At 31.9% G+C, this 25,640-nt stretch overlaps 1 protein-coding gene across 2 annotated transcripts in view; it reads right to left on the bottom strand.

Moving 5' to 3' along the window:
- LOC106055050 (arf-GAP with GTPase, ANK repeat and PH domain-containing protein 1-like) overlaps window positions 1–25,640 on the bottom strand; it is a 42,387-nt gene that overhangs the window by 4,064 nt on the left and 12,683 nt on the right. Inside the window, exons 5-22 of one of the 2 annotated variants that reach the window (XM_056004492.1) lie at window positions 25,284–25,425; window positions 24,337–24,471; window positions 23,528–23,721; window positions 22,849–23,046; window positions 11,199–11,294; window positions 8,151–8,240; window positions 7,846–7,926; window positions 7,384–7,485; window positions 6,700–6,835; window positions 6,229–6,297; window positions 5,366–5,521; window positions 5,095–5,168; window positions 4,893–4,970; window positions 2,884–2,968; window positions 2,475–2,592; window positions 1,073–1,177; window positions 541–628; window positions 213–380 (exon numbers count right to left, since the gene is read on the bottom strand). In XM_056004492.1, the coding sequence (XP_055860467.1) occupies window positions 213–380; window positions 541–628; window positions 1,073–1,177; window positions 2,475–2,592; window positions 2,884–2,968; window positions 4,893–4,970; window positions 5,095–5,168; window positions 5,366–5,521; window positions 6,229–6,297; window positions 6,700–6,835; window positions 7,384–7,485; window positions 7,846–7,926; window positions 8,151–8,240; window positions 11,199–11,294; window positions 22,849–23,046; window positions 23,528–23,721; window positions 24,337–24,471; window positions 25,284–25,425 (2,115 nt within the window). The remainder of the gene's footprint in view (window positions 1–212; window positions 381–540; window positions 629–1,072; window positions 1,178–2,474; window positions 2,593–2,883; window positions 2,969–4,892; window positions 4,971–5,094; window positions 5,169–5,365; window positions 5,522–6,228; window positions 6,298–6,699; window positions 6,836–7,383; window positions 7,486–7,845; window positions 7,927–8,150; window positions 8,241–11,198; window positions 11,295–22,848; window positions 23,047–23,527; window positions 23,722–24,336; window positions 24,472–25,283; window positions 25,426–25,640) is intronic. The other variant, XM_056004493.1, reaches the window with a different exon arrangement.

The following is a 25,640-nucleotide window of genomic DNA, read 5'->3' as shown; positions in this document are numbered from 1 at the left end:
AAATGATATCAAATGAAACACTTTGCAATACCCTGGCAATGGCATACATCATTTTTAAATAAGCTTTTAAAACAAACTGAACAAAAAAAACAACACTAGTTTGATTGAGTTCTTCACTCAATATAGAATATTTTATTTTCTAAATCCACCCATAAGCCTATAATGTAATGTTATAAAGTCTTTAAGAAGTGAGTAACAAGTCATGCACCTACCCAAAGTAAAAGCTGAACAAAGACGACATTCCCCAGTGCTGCTGCAATATGAAGGGCCGTCCTACCATCATCTTTACTATAGGGTGCATTGATGTCTTCAGGTTCTGCATGCCCGAGGATGACTATAATATTTCTAATGTCTTCCCGCACCAGTGCATCAATGAGTTGCTGCAATACAAGGGAAGTAAGAACAATATACCACTAGATCCCTGTAGAACATTCACTATGCATACTATGAATACAAAAATACATGGCAGACATTGAAAGTCTGAAGACATGAAACATTCCAAGAAAACTTTACATTTTCAAAGCAAGAACACTTACTTACCTGATTTACTGGTATGTCTATATAGGGTAAGGGAGGTAAGAATTCTTTAGCTTCATACTTTGCCCTAATCCACCTTTCTTTCTCATCTCTGTAGAACACAAAAATTCAAGAAAACAAATTCTTACCAATAAAAAAAAATTTAACATTTAAAGAAAATTACATTAAAAAAAACGTCATATAAGGTAAGGCATTCCAGCAATATGATAATAAGTACAGAAAAAAGATTTGGTTTAAAAGTAAAACAAACAGATATAATCTATTTTCATCTGATGTGATGATTATTTTATGCAGATGTCCTTTTAATACTAAATATTTCAGATGATGTACTACAGAAAAATATTTGTATTGCTCTCAGGTGCTGTCAACATTGTCTGCTACATGTCTACATTATGTCAGCTAACATTGGATAGAACTATGAATTAAAGAAAAGCCTTTTTGATGAATAAAACCTTTTCAAAAAATAGAAATGGGCTCAAAAAGTGTCAACCACTCAACGAGTAAGCTAAAAGTATAACAATGAAGAGGACTGTACCTCTGTGAAGACTGAGTAGGTCTGGGTCTGCCTTTTGTATTGGCCTCCCACACACTGTTGGCAGTACTGTTCCCTATCGAGACCATCACCTTAACTATATCATTCCTGGGAGACAGAATACAAACAATTAGTGTTAACGTGTTTACAATGGCATTGTCAGTTCAACAAACTAGGGTGTACTTATATGTTCAACTTATTTTGCCTATTTCCAAACATATCTATATTATAAAGTAGAATGTGAGGCGCATGTATGTTACGAATAGAAATCAAAACCGCTTGACCAATGTTGATAAAACTTGGCAGAAATGTTCCTTGGGTGCTAACTTAGACCGTAGTGTATGTATTGTAGCCCTAAAACAAACTTAAGACCTTCAAAAAAAAAAATTGACTGACTCTATGAAAGCTAAAGTATTTTATGGATCTAGGCTTTGTTTACAATGTTGACATGAGAAAAGATCAAAAGGATTTAGATCTAGATCTAATTTTAAAAACTACACTTTGCACATATAGTTTTTTATTTTGACACATACAAAATATAGTCTATTGATTTCATTATTTAATAAAATCAACCTTCAAATTAGTGTTACATAAATTCGTTCCATATATCTGCGAATTCAGAACATCCTGACTTACTTATAATCCCATTCATTTAACAAATCGGGTAAACCCGTTTTAATTGTACTTTACATCCTATTCATCTATCGCTCCTTTCGTTTTTAATAGATATGAAAGTATCGGCTTCGGGTAAACCCATTTTCGCAAAACTATTTTATTTTCGTAGCAAAAGAGAAAAACTTGAAAGGATCATAGCTAGGTTTAACATACATCTAAATTCAATCCACTAGATTAGTAAACACAAACTAGTACCTGCAGGCAGTGGATAATGTCAGGCTAGTAATAAATAAAAGTAAAAAAAGTAGTGAATTCCCCTTTCAGACCTTGTGATCCATGGTTAACAAGGGTGTCATGTGGCCAGCACAACGACCAACCGCCTTTACTTTTCGCCAACTAATGTCAGGCACTCACTAGAGATGGATGGACTCAGAGTCGCCCAAAGATCACGAAATTAAATATCCTAGGACCCCAGTTTGAAAGTCAAGCACTTTACCACTCAACCACTGCGTCTCCAATATATAATAAATATTGCAAATGTATTGCTGTAATAGTACAGAAGCCACCCATAGTTTGTATTAATACAGACATTCAAACAATACACAAAGATGTCAAGTATTTCTTTGTACACAAACTAGAACTCTTAATATTTCTTCAATATACTGTGAGAAAGTGCCACATTATGTTTGTACAAGAAAAATCTTTTTATTAGAAAAGTCTTATGCAAACAAGTATCCATATCATAGCATGTTAACTAAAGACTAACTAATTTGTTTTACTAAGTACTTACGGCCACTCATCAAGATCCAATGATCGAACCCGAGATATGTGTGTTCCTAAATTACGATGAATCCCTGAGCATTCAATGCATATCAGTGCACCAAGATTAATACTTGCCCAATCAGGACCTAGGCAAGAACGGATAAAGTTAAATTCATCTTATTCCTAATCAGTTAAATTCTTATCTCAAATAGAGTTTCAGAATTAGCATAACAATTGTATGATATTGATATACTACAGCTCCTTAACAAAAATGGTACCAATCGAGAATTAGCATTGCTCAAAGTATATCAGACAGTAATGACTTTTAAACTAAAAGTCTTTCTCAAAAAATTCACTCTCAATCATATATATCTTTTTTTATAAAAACATTACACAAAATGATATTTTAAAAAGAGATTTTCATTCCAATAACTTACTTGGCATTGAACAATCAGCACAAGCATTGTTTCCCCTTGCACATCGTATAGCTTGAATGCCTGCAGGATCCGAATTATTTTGTTTCTGTCAGAAAAAGAAATTTTCAGATTTGTTTACTTTATTTGAAAAAGAAATTTTCAGATTTGTTTACTTTATTTGAAAAAGAAATTTTCAGATTTGTTTACTTTATTTGAAAAAGAAATTTTCAGATTTGTTTACTTTATTTGAAAAAGAAATTTTCAGATTTGTTTACTTTATTTGGCCAAAAATAAAGCCACATTCTTTAAACTGCTCAAAATGATTAACATTACCAGACCAGTGAACCGTTTTTTCTGTAATAACAAAATGGCAACTATACCAGTGGACCGTTTTTTTCGGTACTTGATGATTTCATTTTAAACAATTGGAAACACAAACTCAAAATTGGCCCCCGAACTGGTCCACCCAGGCAGGTTTCAGTATTTTCAGAAAGAATATCAGAATGAAATTCTATCAAAGGCAAATGACAGAAAAGAATGGAGAAAGGAAGTTGACAGATCTTATGTGAAAAAAGAAAAACATTTCTGTACAAAAAAAATAATTAAAAAAAAAACGTCCTTTTTCCTTTAGTTATGTGTTCTATGGCCATGATAACATGTTCCAGTGCATGTGATAATATGAAAAACTACTTATTAATTGTTGTTTTAAATTATGGTCCACTAATATGAATACTAAATAGACTTTTTCTCTTAAAAAAAAAAAGTTCACATTTTTTTTTTAGAAATGTAGTAGTTGGTATGACAGAACTTTATAGCCTCCTGTATTTGTTACTATTAATAGTGAATAGTGTGAGTTTCCTATCTGTCTTGTAATTATTGATGCCTGTCTGACTTCAACTGATTAATCTGGAGATGTCTGGGTTTCTTGTGCAGGTGTATTCAATGCCATTAACCAACAAGACGTATACGCACACACAAAAGTTAACATGCGAAGAGATAAGTCCAAAAACAGTTCAACAATTCAGATGATGGTTTTAATACAGCAAAAGTGTTATCCCTAAGAAATCCGATCACCAACTACTTTATGTCTCTAGGTAGCCACTAACCCAACTAAGTCATAATGTCACTAGTCGCATTCAAAGCCTGTCAATTATGGTGCGCCTCTATACAAACTAATAATACTAAGTGTCTAACAATAGTTGTAAAAAGTGTGTATTTTTATTTTTAAAAAAATGCTTGCATAGTTGATTTTAAAAATTAAATTTTTTTGTTTTCAGAAAAGAAAAAAGTAGTCGTTGCATCAGAACTTTGAATGGTCTAAAATATCATAATGTCGGATTTCCAATATCTTTTCTAGTTTACGAGATCTAAATGAGAGGCTGCCTGGTCGTGCGGTTTGCGCGCTGGATTGTCGTTTGGATTTATCGATGGTCAGGGTTCAAACCCTGCCAGCTCCCATCCCCCGTCGTCCTGCGGGAGGTTTGGACTAGGAAGTAAACTATCTTCAACTCTGAAGGAACATCCGAAATATGTAAAACATTTTACAAACAACATTTTACAACTAATAGCATCTATTCCCTTTTGGGGGAGTCTAAAAATGAGTCAGAATCTAAAAATAACCAACCAATCATAATAAAACTATATGTTAAGCTTAGCAAAAGGCTGCGCCCATGTGTTTACATTGAATTGGTGTGGTTTATCATAAAAATTTTCAAATAATTTGGAATAAACATTAACCAGGCACGTACAAGGTTGGTCTAAGCTTGCAATAAGCCTAAAATTGATCCATATTTAAGTTGATTTAAACTCTTAGAAGTAAAAACTTCATTAAGAATAAAAAATTTTTCTTGCATTGAATGATATTGTAAGAGATCGATTGATAAGAAAAAATCTTGATTTTCATTAGATTTGTTGCTTCAAAGATTAAGTAAAGAGCCATGTGGCCCTCAAGAGCTCAGGACATAGGGGACAATCTGTTTCAGGGCTGGTAGGGTTAATATAAGCATATTGTAATGTTATCAAAATCTTACTTTATTCTTGCCAGCATCATTGGCCTGAAGACTAGAGAGAATTTGTTGTTCTATTGCATCAACCCATCCATCACGCTCCTACAAGCAAATATAAAAGTTCAGCAAAATGTCACTTGCAGCCAAGAATACTGAAATTTACTTCTGAACTAAATAAACTACAAATAAATCCCACCTCCCCACAAAAAAACAAAGAAGGACTCACCTCCCCACTCTGTGCCTCAAAATGCCATTGTTTATTCTCTAAAGACACAATGACAAACTCATAGCCATCAGAATCTGCAAGGGAAAGAATGGCCATGAACACAGAACTTCTTCCTCTCCTCGTGACATTGCAAAAGCAACTAATACAAATAAGAAAAGTTTCCAAGCTAAATGCAAAAACCAAATTTTGAAAGGTTGAAAGAGGGAATTAACTTAGCTTTGAAAAACTGCAGTAACCATTGATATAGTGAAGAGATTTTGCTGGCACTTACCTTCTCCATCTCCAGGATTGGAATTTTTGATCCCCCCACTTTTAGCTCTACGGTGTCTCTTCTTCACATTGGGAGTGTCCCTGCTAGAACTGTTGATTCCTAGTTTAGGCAGCATTGGGGACCTTTCAGGCCTTGTTCTAGGTTGGTCAGGGATGCCTGGAAACACAATTTACACACATTCCTACTGCATTGGCTAACTACAAACAAGACTAAGTCTAGCAGCTTGACAGACAAAATTCTTCTGTTAACCTTATCCTACTTGCTGATGTGAATTTATATTATCCCATGCCATTGGGAGATGTTTTTATAACTGGCTAGCATAGAAATGAGCTTAACTTCAAACTAGAAAATGTTTTGAATGCAAAGAATAAATAAATGTTGCTAAATGTTACCTATAGTAAATAGCTTGGTTCAATTAATATTAAATAGCATAACACCATTCTGAATGGCATAACTATACAATATTTGATGAAGTTAAGATGTAGCAAGGTTTCTTGCTTCCAAATGCCAAGAATTTCTTTGTGTCTAGATAAAAAGTATTTTTTAAGCTTGCTAATGATGTCAATCCCATAACATTTATTTCATACTCCTCTTGTAATATGGTTATGTTTGAACACAACCAAATCCCATTAATAATGACAGATTTGGGCTGAGAGACACTTAGAACTAGCCAGAACTTTGACACGTGGATACTGAAAAATAATTTTTAATTTAATGGAATAATGTTTCTTGAAAAAAAAATAGTTTCTAAGCTACGAAAAATTATTTCTTCTTGCACAGGAAACTTATTCTTTGAGGAAAATCTCTCAATAAAATTAAGCAAAGAATTGGTTAAACTGTTTACAACAAGTAAAGTTGCCTACCTGGAGTAATTGAAGAATTAGGAATCACCAATGAATTATCAATCTGACCATCACCAGACACATCAAATGCTGCATGTTTAAAAGAAGAACAGACAAAACAACATGAACACAAAGTAAAGATACTTTCCTTGTAACTAAAGTCTAAAGGGTACTGCACACAAAATAAAGCCTTTACATTCCCCCCCAAAATGTTAGCTTCCTATTAGAGCTTGGAAAACTCCGGATATCATAACAACCTAAATTATAACAAAAAACAAAAACAGAATCCATAAGAAGCCAAGTAGATAAACACATTTCTTAAACAAAAATAAGCTACAAAAACTAATTTCTTCTTGTACAGAGAACTCATTCTTTGAGGAATCTCTCAATAAAATTAAGCAAAGAATTTGTGAAACTATTAACAACAAGCTAATTTTTTAGCTTGTGTTCATCTTTCTCAAACACAATCAAATCAGTGTCACCAGAGCTTACCTATCGAGTTGTTCATGTCCCCATTAGCAGCACTACCAGTTGAGACAGCCCTAGAGCCACGGGGCCTCATCCCTGGTATTTTAACAGTAGTCTTGACCAGTGGGATTTCTTTAGCATGGGTATCTTCCATATAGTCCTAATGACAAAAAAGTATCTCATGCGTTAATACTTAGTTTATATCAACACTCAATGTTACTGTAAATACTGTTTTTCCAGAGTTGTGATTGTTGAAAGGTGACATATTTAGCAAACATGTAGACTTTTTTTTTAAAGTATATAATTAGCTTCAAAACAGTGATGTAGCATGGGATTTGGGGGCCTCTTTAGGGGCCCATGCATTTTGATATTTGACATCATGATAAGAGATAATGTAATGTTAATAAATAATAAGTCTAATGTGTGGAATACATGCAACATGGTCACTAATTTACATAACAACATGAATAGCAAGAAAACATGACATCTGCCTAATATTTAATGTAAAAGAAACTTGGACACTAATTTGGGCCCCCTCTCCCCTCAAGTGGGGACCTAGGGGGATTTTCAAATTTGGACTCCTCCCTGACCCCACCCTAGCTACGCCGCTGCTTCAAAATGTGTTGATAATTTTGTATTTATCAATACAAACATTGTTAAACATTTAGTTTCTATAATTATAAAGATAGAGCTACAAATGTCTCTTACATGTAAATTTGAGTGATAAACTAAACGCCCATCATCAGATAGTGCCACATATTTCTTTTTCCATTCTTTGTTCAGTCCATGGCTCTTCTTGTATAAATAACCCTAGAGAGATCAAAGACAGTTCATCAAATCAGTACATAATGCAGATGATCCTTCTAAGCAGGAAAATAAAAAGCAGGAACTCATTTTTGTTTACATTCAAAGACAACTGGTGAATCTTTGTCATCTTTACTTGGAACATTAAATAATTAAGGATGGGCACTCTTCAAGCTCGAGCCACCTCACAACGAGCGACTCTACTATTTGGACCCACCATCTTTTATGACCAAACCAATCAGCAGCTCAGACAGATTTTGTTTTTAAACTTCATTAACACTTTTATGTCTACACACCTCTCTAGCTTTCATTGTACTACTACTAACAGTTCTCAATAATTGTATGATTAGCTGTCCCAAAAAGTACCTGTTTCAAAGGAATTGTTCTGCCACTTCCAACTTTTTCTCCATCCCCCACTTGCTTCTTCTCTTCTTCTTTAGATTTAGGCTAAGAAAAAATACACCATTCATGTTTTCAAAAGTTATGTAGGTAATAATTTTAGTTCTAGTGTAAAAGAAATTGAAACAAAAATTATAAATGAGAATTTAAAAATGCTATAAAAAAAAACAACAAAAAAAACTATTGTTAAATTGGAAAAAAAAAAAGAAGTAAATGCTAGAAAAAAAAAAAACAACTATTGTCAAATTGAAAAAAAAAAGTATGTTTAGTACATTAAAGAGGTTAGAGCGTCTTCTATTTTTCCTGCTTTGTGTTGGTGTTGAGCTAGGTGTTGGTAAATCCTTTCCTTCTGTTGGTCTATCCTAAAACAAAACAACAGAAAAATTTTTACACACAAAGTCAGTCATGTAAGTTAAAGGTAATCTTTGTTTCTTAAATAATTGTTACAATGTTTGTCCTTTGACATTTCACAAAAAAAAACAAAAACATGAAGCTGAAGCTGTCAAATAATTATGTCCAACTTTTTTTTTTATTATCTTCTCAATCATATTACAGATTACTTTATTTGGAATTTATTCACTTTACGTTAAATAACTTTGGCCAATGTAGCTTCATGTGAAACAAAATTAGATGTTGAAAGTTTGAAATTCTTTATAGTTAAAATCTCCTTATTGATTTTGATGTGGCCAAGTAATATTTTTAATTTGACCTGTAAATAGACCATCCCATGGTTCATCTAATTATCTGTGAGAAATGAATACAGTGGCACAGCACAAAATAATGAAATAGCAAGAAAAAAGAAAGCTAGCACAACAATTGTAATATATGTTTTAGATAAAGATGTTATACATTAGATAGGAAATGGTATCATATAAATTGGAATATACAAAGTAATAATATATAAAAGTGTATAAATCAATAAGGCACTTTATATGAGAACTATAATCTTAACATCGTATGTGTAAATATTGCATTTAATTGTCTAACAGTATTACCTACTTTTTTTTTTTGTTCTCTGCTGTTTGCATATAAATCCTTTTATGATATTATATAAATATATATATATAAAGTAACTATGCAGCTTTAAGCTCAGTAAATAAAAATAGAAAAATAGATAGGATGAGACCCTTAAATAACTTGAATGTATAGTTATGGTCAACACTGATATCATGTTAGCCACAATTAGAAACAAAACTTATACTCACTCAAGTTACTGCCTTTCTATAGGAAATATAGGATTATGATAACTAAGTTTTGAATTACCCTTTGGGGGAGAGTAGGTGAGAACAAGAGAAATAATACAATTTCTCATTTCAGTTTCTTCCCTTTAATACAAATAATTATGAAAATTATTTAAAAACAAAACACTTAAAAGGATTTTTAAAAAAATACATCTACAAGATTTCAATCCTTCTTGATAGATAGCAATGAAGTTCTAGATAGTTCAAGAGTTAGTAGTTAATAAACAGCTATATGTCAGGCAAGCTAATATTTGAAATAGTTTGCTGCTAAAGTTGACATAGTTTATTTATATCATTGTAGCTTACAGTAAGTATTTAAAGAGTATATATATAATATCAGAAGTTGGAAAAAACTGTAGCTTCAGTTAATGCTCAGATTTCTTTAACTACCAATATAAGTACTAGTTTTTAGATAAGACAATTGTTTTACCAATAAGGTTGCTAAAATGTTCTCACAGAATTTAAAAAACAACTAATAGCAGCAATCAATTTAGAAAATATTTAGATTTACACAGCATGCTTAGTAAGTATCTATTGTATATTTGGAACACAAAGAATGCTTTTGGCTGACCAGTCATTAAATGGGTCTCAGGGGGTGTGGACAAGTAGAGAGAAAACAGGGGAGGGGGAAAAAGAAATGTCACTCTATGCCAAAAAAACACTCAGTGTTTCACTCTTAGCATCAGTGTGTCATTGTTTGGCCCATTAAGACATTGCTGTTATGTCTGTGTTATGTATGCACGAAGGTTAATATTGTATTAGTTAAAAAAGGCAGCCAAAACAAAGTTTTAATCAGTGGATTACGTTTTTAGTATGTTAACATGAAATGCATTCAGCAGCTGATATTGGGAGTTCCCTCATTATCATAGCAAAGAGAGTAACAATAATAACTTACTACTCTGCGCAAATAGTTTACTTTTTTTATTTATTTGTTATGTTTAATCTGAATCTATCAGTGGTTCTGTATCGCCTGTATGGACCCACAACAACAAAAAGAAAAAAACAACAATATAATATAATAATAAATTTATAAAAGTTAAACTAATAATTTCTTGGACATAAACAGTGAGAGATAATCTCTAAAATCAATATTCTAGCAAGATTTTTATGTATAAAATAGTATTTTACTTCTTACAAAACTTGAATCATAGAGATAAAAAGTTTGCTTATAAAAGAGCTGCCAAGGGAAATGTTAAACTGATATCTAAATTAAAGCTAAAAGAATGTTCATAAACATTTATGAGTTTAAATATGGTTAATATTGTATATTACATTTTGGTAGCTTTTACAATATATCTAGTTTTGTTTTCGGGTAAAAAAAAATATTTAAAAAAATGAGTGTATATTGTCATTTGTTTGAGGTATCAAATGATATCTTGGTGATGTGGGTCCAGATATGCAGTACAGAATCCAGGCATCAACAAAAATTTAGACCTAACATTTCTTATAGCTAAACTAAATTTCTAAACTAAGCTCAGGTATTAAGCACAAAACCCACACACATCTAGAGACAAAAGTTCAAACACAAATATTTTCAGGTGACTAGATTGAAACTCATGTACAACAGATATACTAAACAAGGTAAAAAAAAGTGTTTTTTAGCCTATATTTAAATAAAAATATTTTGTTAGCCTTTTCCAAGTAACCTTACTATTTGCCATTAATTGGTTACAAATATAATTAAGTTATGAGCAGATATAGACATTAGCTTGAATAAGATCTACATTAAAATAAGCAGATAAATTGGCTTAGAGTATATAAAATTTGAAGATAATATGGAAGCTTCCTCATATATGTTCAATGAGTAATGCAGTTAATTGAGTCACAAATCAATTTGTTTTAGATTGTTCTTTTTTTTCTGTTTAATTTATTTTTAATTTAAATGCTAGCAAATGATTGTTTGTTTTTTATTTCAAAAGAATATCATTAAATGTAAATGAACAAAAAAAAATAGCAATCAGAATGCTTGCACAAATTCACAGTGCTTGACTCACTTAAAAATTCACAATATCAGAACTTTTTTTTTTTTTTTTTCAAAATGAACAATCTTGAAATAGAACAGACCAGCTGGAGACTTACATTGAAAGAATTGGACTTTTTAATGGAGAATTTTTTGGAATTTTTGCGCATGGCAAGTGGTGTACGTGTTGCCTCCAGCAGCTGACTACGTAGGGCCTGGAGGGAATGACAAATAAAATAATGGAGCATGCCTGTCAACATTCACTTATGCTAAAACACTTCCGTAACTCAATCTCTAGATCAAACTTGACAAGTGGAGAATTGAGTTTCAGTATTATAAACAGCATGTAAGTCTTGCTCATTACAGTACAGGTGATTATGCATATATATATATATATATCTACATGTTTGTCTTGCTGTTAGTTTCAATGATTTTTTTCCCAGTCCTTACATAGTAACTAGTAAAAACTGTCAGCTTAGTTTATGGGTAATAACACAATCTGGACAGCAAATAAACATTTTTATTTAATATAACTGATTAGGACAAACAAATGCTTTTTCACTTTACATATATAATTTTCAGTAGAGGATAAGTCATTTATTTATTCTCTGTAACTGTGAGGTCAATTTTTATTGTGAATGTCAAATTATTTTATACATCAGTAGATTGTGATTATTATTTCATATAACAATCATTTGTGTTCAGCATATTTTCTTTCCATTTTATTTTAATTCACATATTTTTATAAACTTACAAAATGGCATGCATCAAGGTACTGATGTAAGTAATAATAATAATTGAATGAAGTCTGAAAGCATATTTTTTTAAATCCCAATTCATTATTCCATCTTTAAACTGGGATGAAATGAATGATCATTTTAAAATGTTCTTGACAAAACCAGAATCACATGATTTAAACCCTGCCCACAAAGCTGCCGCTATCATCAGGCAAACATATCAAGCTGCGCTTTCATTAACACCTTGCATCCCTACCAAGCAATGACCAATGCATGCAAAAGGAAGAAACTATTTATTAGTAATCAAAGCCAACATGTTTTATTGTATAAAAACAAAAATCTTAACAATTTTCCTTAAAATATCAAGTGGCTAAAATCATTTATTCAAAGTTTAAAATATTTATTAAATAAAGGGAGAAAGATCAAATACGAGTCTGATGGTAAAAATTACATTTAAAATCATTTTTAAACTTTAGTTTCAATGAGCAATCAAACAAAACATTCTAAGTACAAAATATCTCATGAGGTACACAGAAAATAATCATCTGTTAATATTACAGTTGTAAAATTTAAGAAATGAGATTCAATCGGACAGATACATATATTTAGGCTATGTGTAATAAATTCTTGCAAGAGAATAAATAGCTAAAACAACCAGTGTATCACTTTGTATCACTCAATACTAGATAAACTTTTTTTTTTCGTCTCCATAATTTTTCACCATGTTCTGACAGAATTTGTGGCTTTTCCAATTTGGAGTGCACTACCACGTTATGATTAAATTAGTACAACTTACGGGAGGTTAACAGAAATTATATAAAATTTGGTACATTATTAAAGGAAATGGAGGTCCCATTTACATAAAATTTGTATAGAATACAAAAATTAATATAATTTTGGAATATGAAAAACTTAAATATTTTTTTATGGTATTTACCCATTGATTCACAAAAGAAAAACACAAATGCAGAACATTAGCTCATTATCCCATGTCATTTCTATAAAAAAAAACAACAATGGAAAATAAAAGTTGCCTCTTTAAACACTTAGCTTTTGGGGGAAAAAAAGCATTGAAAGACAAAAAGGACATATAACAAAACTTTTAAAAAATATAATTGTGTATGTTAAAATGATAGTATAAGCAATGTTCATCAGTCAAGACAGGGATAATGATCATGATCCTAATACTTGGAGATAAGGACGCTGAATTATTGGCTGATAACAAATTGGATCATTTTGTTGACCAGGTTCTTGTGACTTGCTCGGGATTTGGCAAGACATTAAAATAAAATTAAGATCAAGTTAAAACTACCTATTTAGTCACTTTGGGTCATCTTTTTAAATATATATATATATATAACCAAAGACAAAGGTGAAATCTTAAAGGAGGCTGTTGTTTTTTTTTAACAAATCACAGAGGCAAAGAGGAAAATGTAAATTAGAGAAGGAGGTAACACACACAAGGAAATCCCAGCTACCATCGCCTCAGCATGGCGCCTCCATGGTAACGTCCGCCAAGGGAGTCGGATAGGCTAAGTACGGTAGCGCACATAGCTCTCAGTGGGCTACCACAGACACGGTCGAGAGATTGTACATTGCACGTGGTAGGGATGTAAAAAAGGCTCGATAGTCCAACTCCCCACCGATTCGTTTCCTAACGGGGGCCATACAGGCTGTGATGGACCCTCGCATGGGTTCGGTGGGACAGTATAGGCATACGAAGGGCCCCCACCCGGCTCGGCCTCCGGCCTCACAGGAGAGTGGGAACTTATGCTACGATCAAGGGGTCATGACCAACGACATACCGGGTCACTTCGGATAAGGCGGGATTTCGGACAGAGAGATTGGTGAAGAGCCGATTTCTCATCCTGGCCATGGATAAAAGCCTTTCCTTGGTCAAGAAGTCCATAATAGGGAACGGGATGTTCTCGGACCTTAAGGACATCTGATTCAGGTAACACACTAGAGAATGACAATCAATTAAGCTATTGTTGAAAGAAAATGATTCAAAGTAAGAATTCAAAGAATTTTAAAATATATTCTATATGTTTTACTCACAAAATTATACCATTTTGACCTCAAAAACGTGATCTAAATTTTTAATATAAATTTGAGTTGGAAAACAAGGCAACACGTATAATTGTGATTGGCCAATTGCTAATGAGTTTCATGAAACTTTTTCCCCCTAGGTCCTACTGCTTATATGGAGCTTAAAAGTGAAAGTAAAAACTGTTGCTAATTGCTAGAGTTCCAGACTTGACTGTAGATGTCTTATAGCATCAATGATGAGGGATTTTTTTAAGGAAAAGAACTTTTCAAATTAACAATCAGAGCCTCATTCTGAAGACAAAAACCTGACTTTAATTGTTTCCTTTAAGCTTCAAATTGAAACACTAGCACAAAACCAATTTTTAATGAAAAGGAAACATCTTACATACATGTCACCGGGTTGTTTTATATGTTATGAATGTGGCTGTGGTTATCAATGTAGGCGTGGTGGTGACATTGGGTTCTTGTTACAAATCACTGAATAATGAAATGACGCTGGGTGTAGCAGATACAATAAATTTAATATAACACCACATAGTGAATACACCATACAATTCGACCCAGGAATGGTCAGTATTAATCCAACAGTAATATATGAATATCACAACTTAGTACTTATTCTATAACCAACTACTTTAAACATCTAACTCTACTGCTTATATCTTAAGTGACTCAATACAAGTGCTTGCTACCAGATCTCTATCTGGACTGACTGCCTTTAACTCTCTGGTTCACCTAAGGTCAAAAGTGTTCACCTTAGTGCAACATGGGTTGTGAATAAGATTCACAATATGGAATTAACATACACAATACAGAATTAGGGTTTCTACTCTATGGCACCAACTTTGAGGTGGTGACATTACCTATCACCCCCCTTTTGAAAAAAATTTTGAAGAAATTTTTTTCAGCTTGACGACATAATTATCATAAGTAGGATCAATTGGAATTCTTGGGGTCTATGAAATGTTCAATTGCTGAGTTCAAATAGAACTACAAACTTGAAATAAAATATATAATATGACAGTGTTACACAAAATATTTGCTGAATCAAAAAAATTCATACAAGGGCAAAATTCTCTAATTCATCATATTCTTGTAAGGCAATTCAAATAATTCTCTGAGTCAAATGCTTAACATCCCAAATAATTCTTTACATGTAGTTCTAATATATACATCAATATTCAAATGTGTTCAATATTTACAAGTCTTTTTCATAATAATATGTGCAAAGTGTGACAAAAATTTCAATGACAATCTCCTATGTCACAATGTGAAAAATTAATACAAGTTTTTATTCACAATATCTATTTATAAAAAAATCTTTGACACTATAGAAATGTTAGAAGTCTGGTTTTTGACACCAATAATACAATATGTATAAATCATGTAGAAAATGTTACAAGTAAGTCTCAATATGTAAGTGATAAGTATAGAAAAATTCAAAATATGTGTCAAAATTCAAGATTAAATTGATTAATGATCATTGTTACAAATTCAATGTATCTGTTTACTTCAATATGAGGTTTGACATCTCCATAAAAAATTGTTGTGCATTAATATTACACAAGTAAATATGTATAATTCAAGTATCAAAATATTGGATCAAAAGTATCAACATGAAATCAAAATAATAAGTATCCTTCATAGTGCTTTTTACATGCACCTTATGTTTCAATTAAGTATTTCTCTATATGCCAGTTCAAATAATTTGTAGCTAGTAATGGCAAAAGTTTAATGTTACATTGTTTATCAAATAATTATTGAGTACAAAGTTCAAAAAACTCTTTTGTCAAAAAAAATTTAACTGAGAAAATGTGTCAGTTGTGATACAATCTTTGAGTTTACATTAATTTGTTCAAGCATATACATACAAGCATAACATCATAATGGTTTAGTTGTATTTATTTTAATCTGTTGTGAAAAAATGTGTAAGTCCAATTTAAAAGAATAATATCAAGTGTCTCTTTCAGCACTTGAAATATCAAAAAGTTTGTACAACAATCTTCTTGTTTACATCAATGATTGTTACAAAAATATACTCCATAAGAATAGTTTGACAAAAATGTTTTCAAAAAAATACAAGTGTATGTCAATATTTCATTACACTAATTGACATTGAATAAATAAGTTACATTATGAATCAATCTCCTTTTTCAATAGTATTGAAAAATGTGACTAAGTTATATAATTGTGATAAATGACATAGTAAAAAAATTCCAATCTTGTTTACAATAGCTGTAGAAAAAAATTTGTCACAGTTGTTCTCAATACAATGGGAAAAAATAATGTTTACATTGTATGGAAAAAAATTAAGCTAGGTACTGAATAAGTTTGGAAAAAATTCAATGTTTGTTTACATTGTTGAGTACAAAAATGTTATTCTTGTTGACAAAAGAATGTGAAAAAAAAAATTGTTGGTTACAATGTAGTAATCAAATTCCAAAGTTTGTTTACAAATAGAGTTTTTTAAAAAAATGAAGTCTTAGTTCTAGTTCAATGTTTACAAATAGTACTCAATGTTTACAAAATAATGCTCAATGTTTACAGAATAATGCTCAATGTTTACAGAATAATGCTCATAGTTGGTTGTAAAATTAATTGTGTTTACTTTAAGGTGTGAATCTTAAATCTTTGAAATTTACAATGGTGACTTTAATTCTTTGACCTTGAATAGTGTTTTCATACATCTCATGCAAAATCTTCTTGTATTCCTCAAAATCTTTGTTATCTAACCACATAAAGTAACCATATTTTGGATGCTCTTCAATACTACTATAGGTACAATTACTAGATACATTTTCAACACAAGATAAGATATCATCCAATGAACAATTACCAGGCAATTTGTATAGACATAGATTAGTTCTAATTTGTGGCTTTTCCCAAGGTTTGACCAAATTTGGATATGCTCCAATAATAATTGAACAGATAGTGTTTTCTAGAACAACAACCTTAAATTTCCCATTTATCCATGGTGATGTGATATCTACCATAGCAGTTTTACAGTGTATGATTTTACTGTTGGGCAAAGTAACAATAGCTATGTCATTTAAATAGTTCTCTTGCTTGACTAAATATTTATCTACAAAAGTTGTGGTAGATTCTTCATCTATTATGCACTTAACATTGCGTTCATTAATTGATGCAGTATAGAGTTCTAGTTGTTTACTATTTTTAAATGTTAAGGCCATTCTCTCATTAGTAGCTATGTATTGAGGTCTGTATTCATCTCTATGAGCATTTGTATAGGAACATACTTCCTCTGTTTGTATCTCACTAGTTACTTTTAGTGTTGTGTTAAAATCTGTTTGACATTCTACGTCTATTTTATTTGTAATTGACTGATTATCTTTAGTTCCTTCATGTATACTGACATTGTTGTAATCATGTGAATTAGTAGTTGATGCTAACTCAATATTTTCTTGATTCACACTATTAGCCCATTTTACTAAGGCTTCTTCTGATAGTTCAACTATATTCTCTATGTTCCCTATAATTAGTTCTTCAGCTGGGTTGTTCATTACTATGGCTTTGTATTGACCAGTGAACCATGGTGATTCAATGAAAACTAATGCTGTTTCACATTCTTCCCATAAGTCTTTATTTGCATAAGTCAGAGTGACCTTGTCTTTTAGGATCTGTTCAGGTTTTACTAGTGATTTCTTCACAATGATTGAAGTGCAGCCGCTGTCACGTAATGCATATACCTTAATGCCATCCACATAGGCAGGATACACTTTTAATTTGGCTACCTTTGTCTGTATATATGCTACTGTTTCATATTCTATTGGTGTTTCAGTTGCTACAGCTGCTATGTTTTGTCTGGTATGATTGTTATTGTGGTAAGTATGTTGTCTATCTTGAAATTGGTCTCTTCTAGACATTCTGTTGTTTTGCCATCTTCTGTTTGTTTGATGTGATCTACTGTTAGTTGGACTGTAGCTTTGCCATGTTCTTCTGTTATATTGTTGTTGATAGGATCTATTGTAGTTAGGACTGAAGCTCTGGAAAGTTCTGTTATCTCTTCCATATTTATGGTTTCTATTTACATATTGCTGTTTTTCTGATGCCATTCTCTTTCTGCACTCTGCTTTGGTGTGACCCAATATGCCACAGAAAAAACATTGTATGCTCTTGGCATATTTAAATTTATTTGTAGATCTTGGATGGTTTTCTGTCACTGTTGCAGCTACATTGTACAATTCCCTTTTGTCAATGGTGATGTTTGGGTGTGAGTCTTTGTATGTTGTTAAGTTTGATATCAATTCAGCTTCATTTTTTATTTTTCTCTCCTTCAGGAATGAGAATGCTGCATCTGTAACATTAATTAGCACATTCTCAATGAGAAAAAAATCTAAGATCTGTTTGGGGTCATCTAAGTTACAGTTTGCGAGTTGTAGCCACTTTGTCATGTTCTGGCGCATGTCATGTATTGTTCTTTTTAAATCTGTATTCTTTGCTAGTTTTATTTCCCTAAAAAGTTTTCGATAGTGTTCCTCTGTCTTGCCAAAATGTTCAATAAGTCTTTGTTTTACTGTGTTGTAGTCTTTTCTTTGCTCCATAGTTAATGTGTCGATGATGTTTAGTGGTTCACCTCTTAGGTTAGCTAGCAGTTGTTGAGCCATTTGTGCACTATTCATATTTGCTGTTTGACAGATGTATTCAAATTGAATAATGAAATTTTCCAATGTGTCTTCTTTTGGGTCAAAGTTCCTAAATTTGCTATGATACTGATGATGAGATGAAGTTTGACTTGCTGAATTGTCTTTATTTTCTTTTGCTAGTTTTGCCATTTTTTCTTCATGTTCTTTTAATTTTATTTCATGCTGGCGTTCTTTTTCTTTCTCTAAGTTTTCTTGTTCTTTCTCTCTCAGTCTTCTTTCATGTAGCCTTTCTTCCCGTTGCTTGTCTTTTTCTACTCTAATTCTATCTATTTCAATTTTAATGAATGCAGCTCTATCATCTTCTTTTAACTTTAGTTTATCCACTATCTCTATTAGTTTTTCATACTCAGCCATTTTCAAAGATTCAAATTAGTAATATAGTTAATTAATAGATATGTGTACACTAGGTAGTTGTAAATGAATATTGTACGATAAATAATTATTATAGCTCAAATAGTAATTGCAGGTAATAGTAGATATATATTTTGTGCGAAACAATTGAGGTTATGAGGTGTCTTAAGTTATTCTTGGTACTTTGTCTAGTTCGTAATGTAATACTTTACTGATCAATTATGTGATTATGTATTTTTAGTATCTCCACTTGCAATATATACTTCACAATCATGTGAGCCTTATTAGTCTGATAAATAGTGATCAATGTATCAATAGTATCAAAATAGTTCAATGTGCTCAAAGTATATATTATTTACAATCAATCTTGTCACAATCTCAAATCAAAATATATCCCATAGTGTATCAAGTGTGTAGTGTAGTGTTGATAATAATAAAAAATAGGTTGAAATAAGAAGTAAAATAAATATATATATTAATAAGTAATTAGACAAACATAAATACACTATAGATACTAAACAGTCTGCTTTAAAGAGACATTTCAAGATAGTAGAAATAGTAGACAAAAGAATTACAATGAGAAATAACTATGACGCAAAAGAAAATTCAACAGATGTAAACAAGACAATATCAATACAAGAGTTTAACAATATGATAGATACTTGACAAATACAAACTTAACTAATACAGCTATACGATCAAGTATTTACTTTATCTAAAGAGTCCCTACCAATACCTGGATGCTTACTTGAAAAAAAAATATAAATGCTCAGACTCAATAGATAATTAAATTTAGTCCTTAAAGTCAAATGTATATATAAATACAAATGTAAACAATGAAAAAAATTGTGGTGTAGTTTAAAGAGAACTAATCAATACTGATAATACTAAGGGTAATTAAAGTTACTTCCCTTAAATATTCACTTGATGCTTGACTTGTACATAAAGTTCCGGTGATGCTCCACATAAAATATGTCCACAGTACAGTTCATAAGTAATCCACTTGCTAAATCCGCAGCACAACGGTACAGTTCATAAGTAATCCACTTGTTAAATCCACAGCTCAATGGTACAGTTCATAAGTAATCCACTTGTTAAATCCACAGTACAATGTTACAGTTCATAAGTAATCCACTTGTTAAATCCACAGTACAATGTTACATTTCATAAGTAATCCACTTGTTAAATCCACAGTACAATGTTACAGTTCATAAGTAATCCAATAAATACTTCATATGTTTGACAGATAATCCATTAAACAATTCATATAGTTGACAAGTAATCCAATAAATAATTCATGTGCTTGATAGGTAATCCACTGTTTCATACAGTTGCTGAAACAAATATAAATAACTAAAAATGACCATAAGTAGTGACGACAAGAGAGGTCTAAGAGTGAGAGCGCTCTCTTATTAAATGTGCTGTTAGACAGCGACAATAGGAGTGTGTCATTAGAATTATGACGAGCACTCGATGTAGATGATTCTTGAATATGTCAGCTACTTCGACTGACCATATATCAGCTGTCTTCAAACGATGACTTGAATGACTTGTAGTACTAGATTTTCACCCACACCGGTTGTAGTATCACGGTTGTCTAGTTTCACCCACACAGGCTGTAGTATCCAGGTTGTCTCAGCATATCATGTTTGATCTCTTTCGCTTAGGATGTTAAAGTGACTTTGAACAATGCTGTGCTCCTAAAGCTATCTCAACTGGTGTAAAAGTACAACCACATAAATCAGGCTTCCAGATAAATGACACTTAGGACAGTAGTCAACTGGAAAAGTTGAAAATACAGCTCAGACAGGAACAGTTCAAATTGTTCAGTTCATCACAGATGAAAAAATAGCTTGCTAATGGTAACTGTGTCATGGCAGGTCAACATGACATGTAGTAGTAGATCTACATACCAAGTGTGTAGTCAAAAAATTTAATAAATTCTGGATTAGTTGCAATTCATGTAAAGTTCAATCTTGAAGTACAAGTTAAAATAGTAGGCACAGTTAACTTTCAATTTCAGCTCTGTTTTCTGTTAGAGTTAGAGTGTTAGACTAGCTGAAGATAATAATAATGAATAATGTCACTCTTGGATCACGTGAATCTCACTTGAAAAATTGTGTGCTGGTCTCAATAAATGTAGATCTAGGTCATCTCTATAATGTTGAAAAATTGTGTCGCTGAACGACCAAATGAGAAAAATAGTAGAGTCTATCATAATCAGGTTTTAGCTTTCTTGCTCGTTGAGTGGCGTCATGATTTGTGTAAACAAATATTTTAGAGTTACTTTTTCCTGTGTTAACTAAATAGTTCACTTGCCAACTTCAAAAATATCCGTATAAATGTTACTGTAAGTCACTGTAGTATTAAAATACTTCTGACAGCAATAGGAAAAAATTCTTGACTTGTTCCTCTGGTGCTCATAAATCCTTTAAGTTAGTAGATCTGACACTTCTGATATCATAAAATATCGTTTGCTGACACTTCTGACACTATTCTGACACCAAAAATGTCATTTTCTGACAATAAATGACTTGCACTTTGGACACTTCTGACACCAAGAATGTCACTGGTTTATTTTATATGTTATGAATGTGGCTGTGGTTATCAATGTAGGCGTGGTGGTGACATTGGGTTCTTGTTACAAATCACTGAATAATGAAATGACGCTGGGTGTAGCAGATACAATAAATTTAATATAACACCACATAGTGAATACACCATACAATTCGACCCAGGAATGGTCAGTATTAATCCAACAGTAATATATGAATATCACAACTTAGTACTTATTCTATAACCAACTACTTTAAACATCTAACTCTACTGCTTATATCTTAAGTGACTCAATACAAGTGCTTGCTACCAGATCTCTATCTGGACTGACTGCCTTTAACTCTCTGGTTCACCTAAGGTCAAAAGTGTTCACCTTAGTGCAACATGGGTTGTGAATAAGATTCACAATATGGAATTAACATACACAATACAGAATTAGGGTTTCTACTCTATGGCACCAACTTTGAGGTGGTGACAATACAACTGAACAAACCAAAAAAAAAAAAACTTAATTCATTAAAAAAGAAACAAATGGTGAAAGCCAAACACATTGACAGAAATACAAATATAAAATTTGTGAAAAAAGTTATAATCTAAAAATATGAGGCTGACTTGATTTGGATTTGTATGATACATCAAATGCATGGCTAGTTTCCATCCCATTAAAAAAAAATTGATTAACAGTCATTATATATAATTATTATATATTAGAAATGACCCCAAAACATCTTCCATATGCACTTCTTAAAAAAATAAAATTGAGATTTAAATCATGTTAAACTTGACATTGACCTGAAAACCATGGGTTTTTTCCATGGGCCTTATTCAAAATGTAAAATAAACAAAACGCACTAGATCACAGCTCAACATTTTTTTTTTTGGTCAACCAATGCCCACTTGAGCACACTCTGCAACCATGCAATTTTACATGTCATTAAAGATGCAAAATGTATTTTTTAGAAACAACAAATGTTTTACGGAAATGAATATATTCCATTAAGTTTATATATACACATATACATAAGCCTTTTTGTAGACTAGAATGTAAATTGCTAACAACCGATTAAATCAAAGTTAAACAATAAATGATATTATGATAATCATACACATATATAGGACATAAATATAAATACGTAACAGCAGACATATATACTTATTGAAACTGTTGTATTCATTTCAAATAATTTAGTAAACTTTAAAAAAATAATGTTTTGTAAACAAACAAAAAAAATGAACAATGAAGAATTAATTTTAGTAATATCCGATAAAGGATGCTGATGTTGCACTAGCTGATAAATGAAGGGATTCAAAACAATGCATACTTTTACATTCAAGCAAGCCAATCAATAACAACATGCCTACTTAGGGCGTTTAAACAACATTAAAAAATCAAAACACATTTCCTTCCCTACCTGAATGTCTAGCTGGTCAGAGAGCTGTGACATGGGTGCCAGCTGTGGAGGAGGCATGCTGGGAATTTGTGGGGGCTGCATGGATGCTGGGAACACATTTTGCTGGACAGGATGGAGGACAGGCTTTTCCTTTTTCTTGTCTACCTTCTCTGACTTACTGTCTCGCAAGTCTTTTTCTTTAGGGGGTGGAGGTGGAGGCTGATGAAAGAAAAATCATAGCATTCATTTTTCTCTTTTCAACTGTTTGAGATCTGTCACGATTTCCAAACACAAAAACAAAGTACATCGTTAGTAAGCCAGTTTTAATTGGTAGAAATCAAGAGAAGCATGTCAATCCTCACCTAACATTTGTAATTTAATAATTGAAAAAAAAAAAAAAAGCTTCATATTTTTAGATAACATTTATCTATTTTTTGAAAAAAATATAAGGTATCTCTTTCAAGTTTTTAAATAAATCAAGCCAGTGTTATATAAAGGAACGATGACTACAAACATTTTTAGAAGTCAGCTGACAAGTACAAAAAGTATTGCTAACATGCTTTTTTGAATTTTTTGTTTTAGATATTATTAAACATATGCAATAATAGTTTCGTCTTTTTAATAAATAAGCAAATATATTTATAGATAAATAATACATTTTCATTCACGGCATTATATCTTTGATGCTGATAAATCATACCTGTGAATGGGTAGTGACCAAAGTACCAGAACTGCTAGTACTGTGGCTACTAATGCTATGTGTGTCGCTGGGCTTGTTACTGCTGGACTGTGATATGTAAAATGATCTTTGTGAATGATTTGGGGTTGAGGGTACTGCAGCTGGCACAGATGATGGAGTAGTGGGATACCTCATTTGTACAATTCGCTGACATGCTAAGAAAATAGATCAAATTATGATTATTATTTTTACTTATATTAAGCTGTAGTGAAAGAAAGCCATGTACTAAAAGAATGTTATTGTCAAGTAAAGTAGTCCTGAGAAAGAAAGATTGACAAGGAGACTGACCTCAAAGAAACTAGGTATGGTCTGAACTAAGGGAGGGACTAAGAATGAATTAGGAAAAGTTAGCAAATATTTAAATAAATAACTATTAGGTAGATCATGGCTTCAGTTTCATTTTACTGATCAAGCCCATACATCTTTTTGTAACTGACTGGTATTCTTTTTATTTAGAGAGAAATAGAAGCAGAAGACATCAATCTCCATGAAATCAATCTGCTTTGCCACAACTGTTTTCTCATTTATTGCTTTTAAGTGAGACTTACTAAGAGATAACAGTATTTTTTTTTTTAAGAGACTATGAAGTCAAAAAGAAATAATCCATCTCCAAAAAGAGGTTTGCAGGTTGCAGCCCCTCTCTAATAAGTTGATAGGTCAGAGTGGAAAAAATATATGATAATCACTTCAAATGCTTTTACATGCAATATGGGTATAGAAAAATGTTTAATATTTATGTCTAGAAAAAAGTTTTAAAAATATAATAGTACCATCTTGAAAAACCCGCTCAACGTTGAGACCATAAGTTGCACATGTTTCATAATACGAGCAACGCTTTAAATCATTGGCTAGCTTTCTTGCTCTTGTATCATCAATAATGCGAGGATTACTTTCACTTATAGCATCTGAAACATATGTATATATTGCAATTTCATGAAAATTACATTGAAAACATTTATTAAGACTTTTAACAAACTTATTTAGTGATATAATGCTAGTTAATAAAAAAAATTCAGACTTAGCCTTTTAGAGGTCATCTATTTTTATAGCCAACAATTAATTAGGGAGCCACTGGCCAGCATGATGACCAACCATCTTTACTTTCCCCAACTAATGTCAGGTACCCATTAGAGTCGGGCGGATTACCAAAATTCAAAATCCCAGGCTGAAACCCCCTTGGTTTGAAAGTCAAGTTCTTTACTACTCAGCTACCACCTTTTATTAGAACACAAAAGTATAAACTGAGATAGTGATCTGTATCTATATAACTTATTGGCCACAGAATCTAGCTTGCGAGATAAATGTTTAAGACTCAAATCTTTCTTTTTTACTATTTAGATTTTACAATGCTCATTATTTTTGCTATCTATATATATAATTCTCTTCATGGCTCAAGAGCTTGGACACCACGCAATGGAAAGATCACTCTTTTATTTTTGCAAGTCAGACGGATGGACTGTTATAAGTTATAAAATGGTTTAAGTTAATAATTTACACATAGAATTAGCGAGGGTCCTTTGAAAGTGCGGGGCCCACTGCGGTTGCATTGGCCTAAGGCCAGCTCTGCAAAATAACGGCGTATGCTATGCCCTGGATCGACTAGTATGATATATTATTTTAGGTATCTAAAGAGTGTGTACAAGGATTTCTTATAACATTGAGAATAAAGCACCGGTTATAGGTAAAAGTTATTAGACATAATATTTTCAAAACGTACCTTGAGTTCCTACAAGTATGAGAGGGATCTCTTTAGTGTCCCTATACTGCCTCATTTTAGCATAATGACTGTGGACAGCTTGAAAACTCATCTCATTTTCTAAGCTAAACACAAAGATGACTGCATCCACCCAATGAGTGAACTGAGGAAAACATCAGAATCTGCTTTGATTGTTCTAGTCAAACACAATTTAAAATCAGTCCATTACAAAAGCTGTAGACTTCATATTAAACAAAAGCAATGGCTTGGACTAGTTAAGTAAATTCAGATTTCAATAAAGCCAAGTGAAGCCCAATACCCATTAGTTCAGCTAAAACTCATGCAAGTTTGTTTTTTTCAGTCATCGATTTTTTTTAA

This window comes from Biomphalaria glabrata, chromosome 11 (assembly GCF_947242115.1).
Source record: "Biomphalaria glabrata chromosome 11, xgBioGlab47.1, whole genome shotgun sequence".
NCBI lineage: Eukaryota > Metazoa > Mollusca > Gastropoda > Planorbidae > Biomphalaria > Biomphalaria glabrata.
The sequence above is the reverse complement of the archived record's forward strand: the minus strand, read 5'-3'. Positions and strand labels throughout refer to the sequence as shown.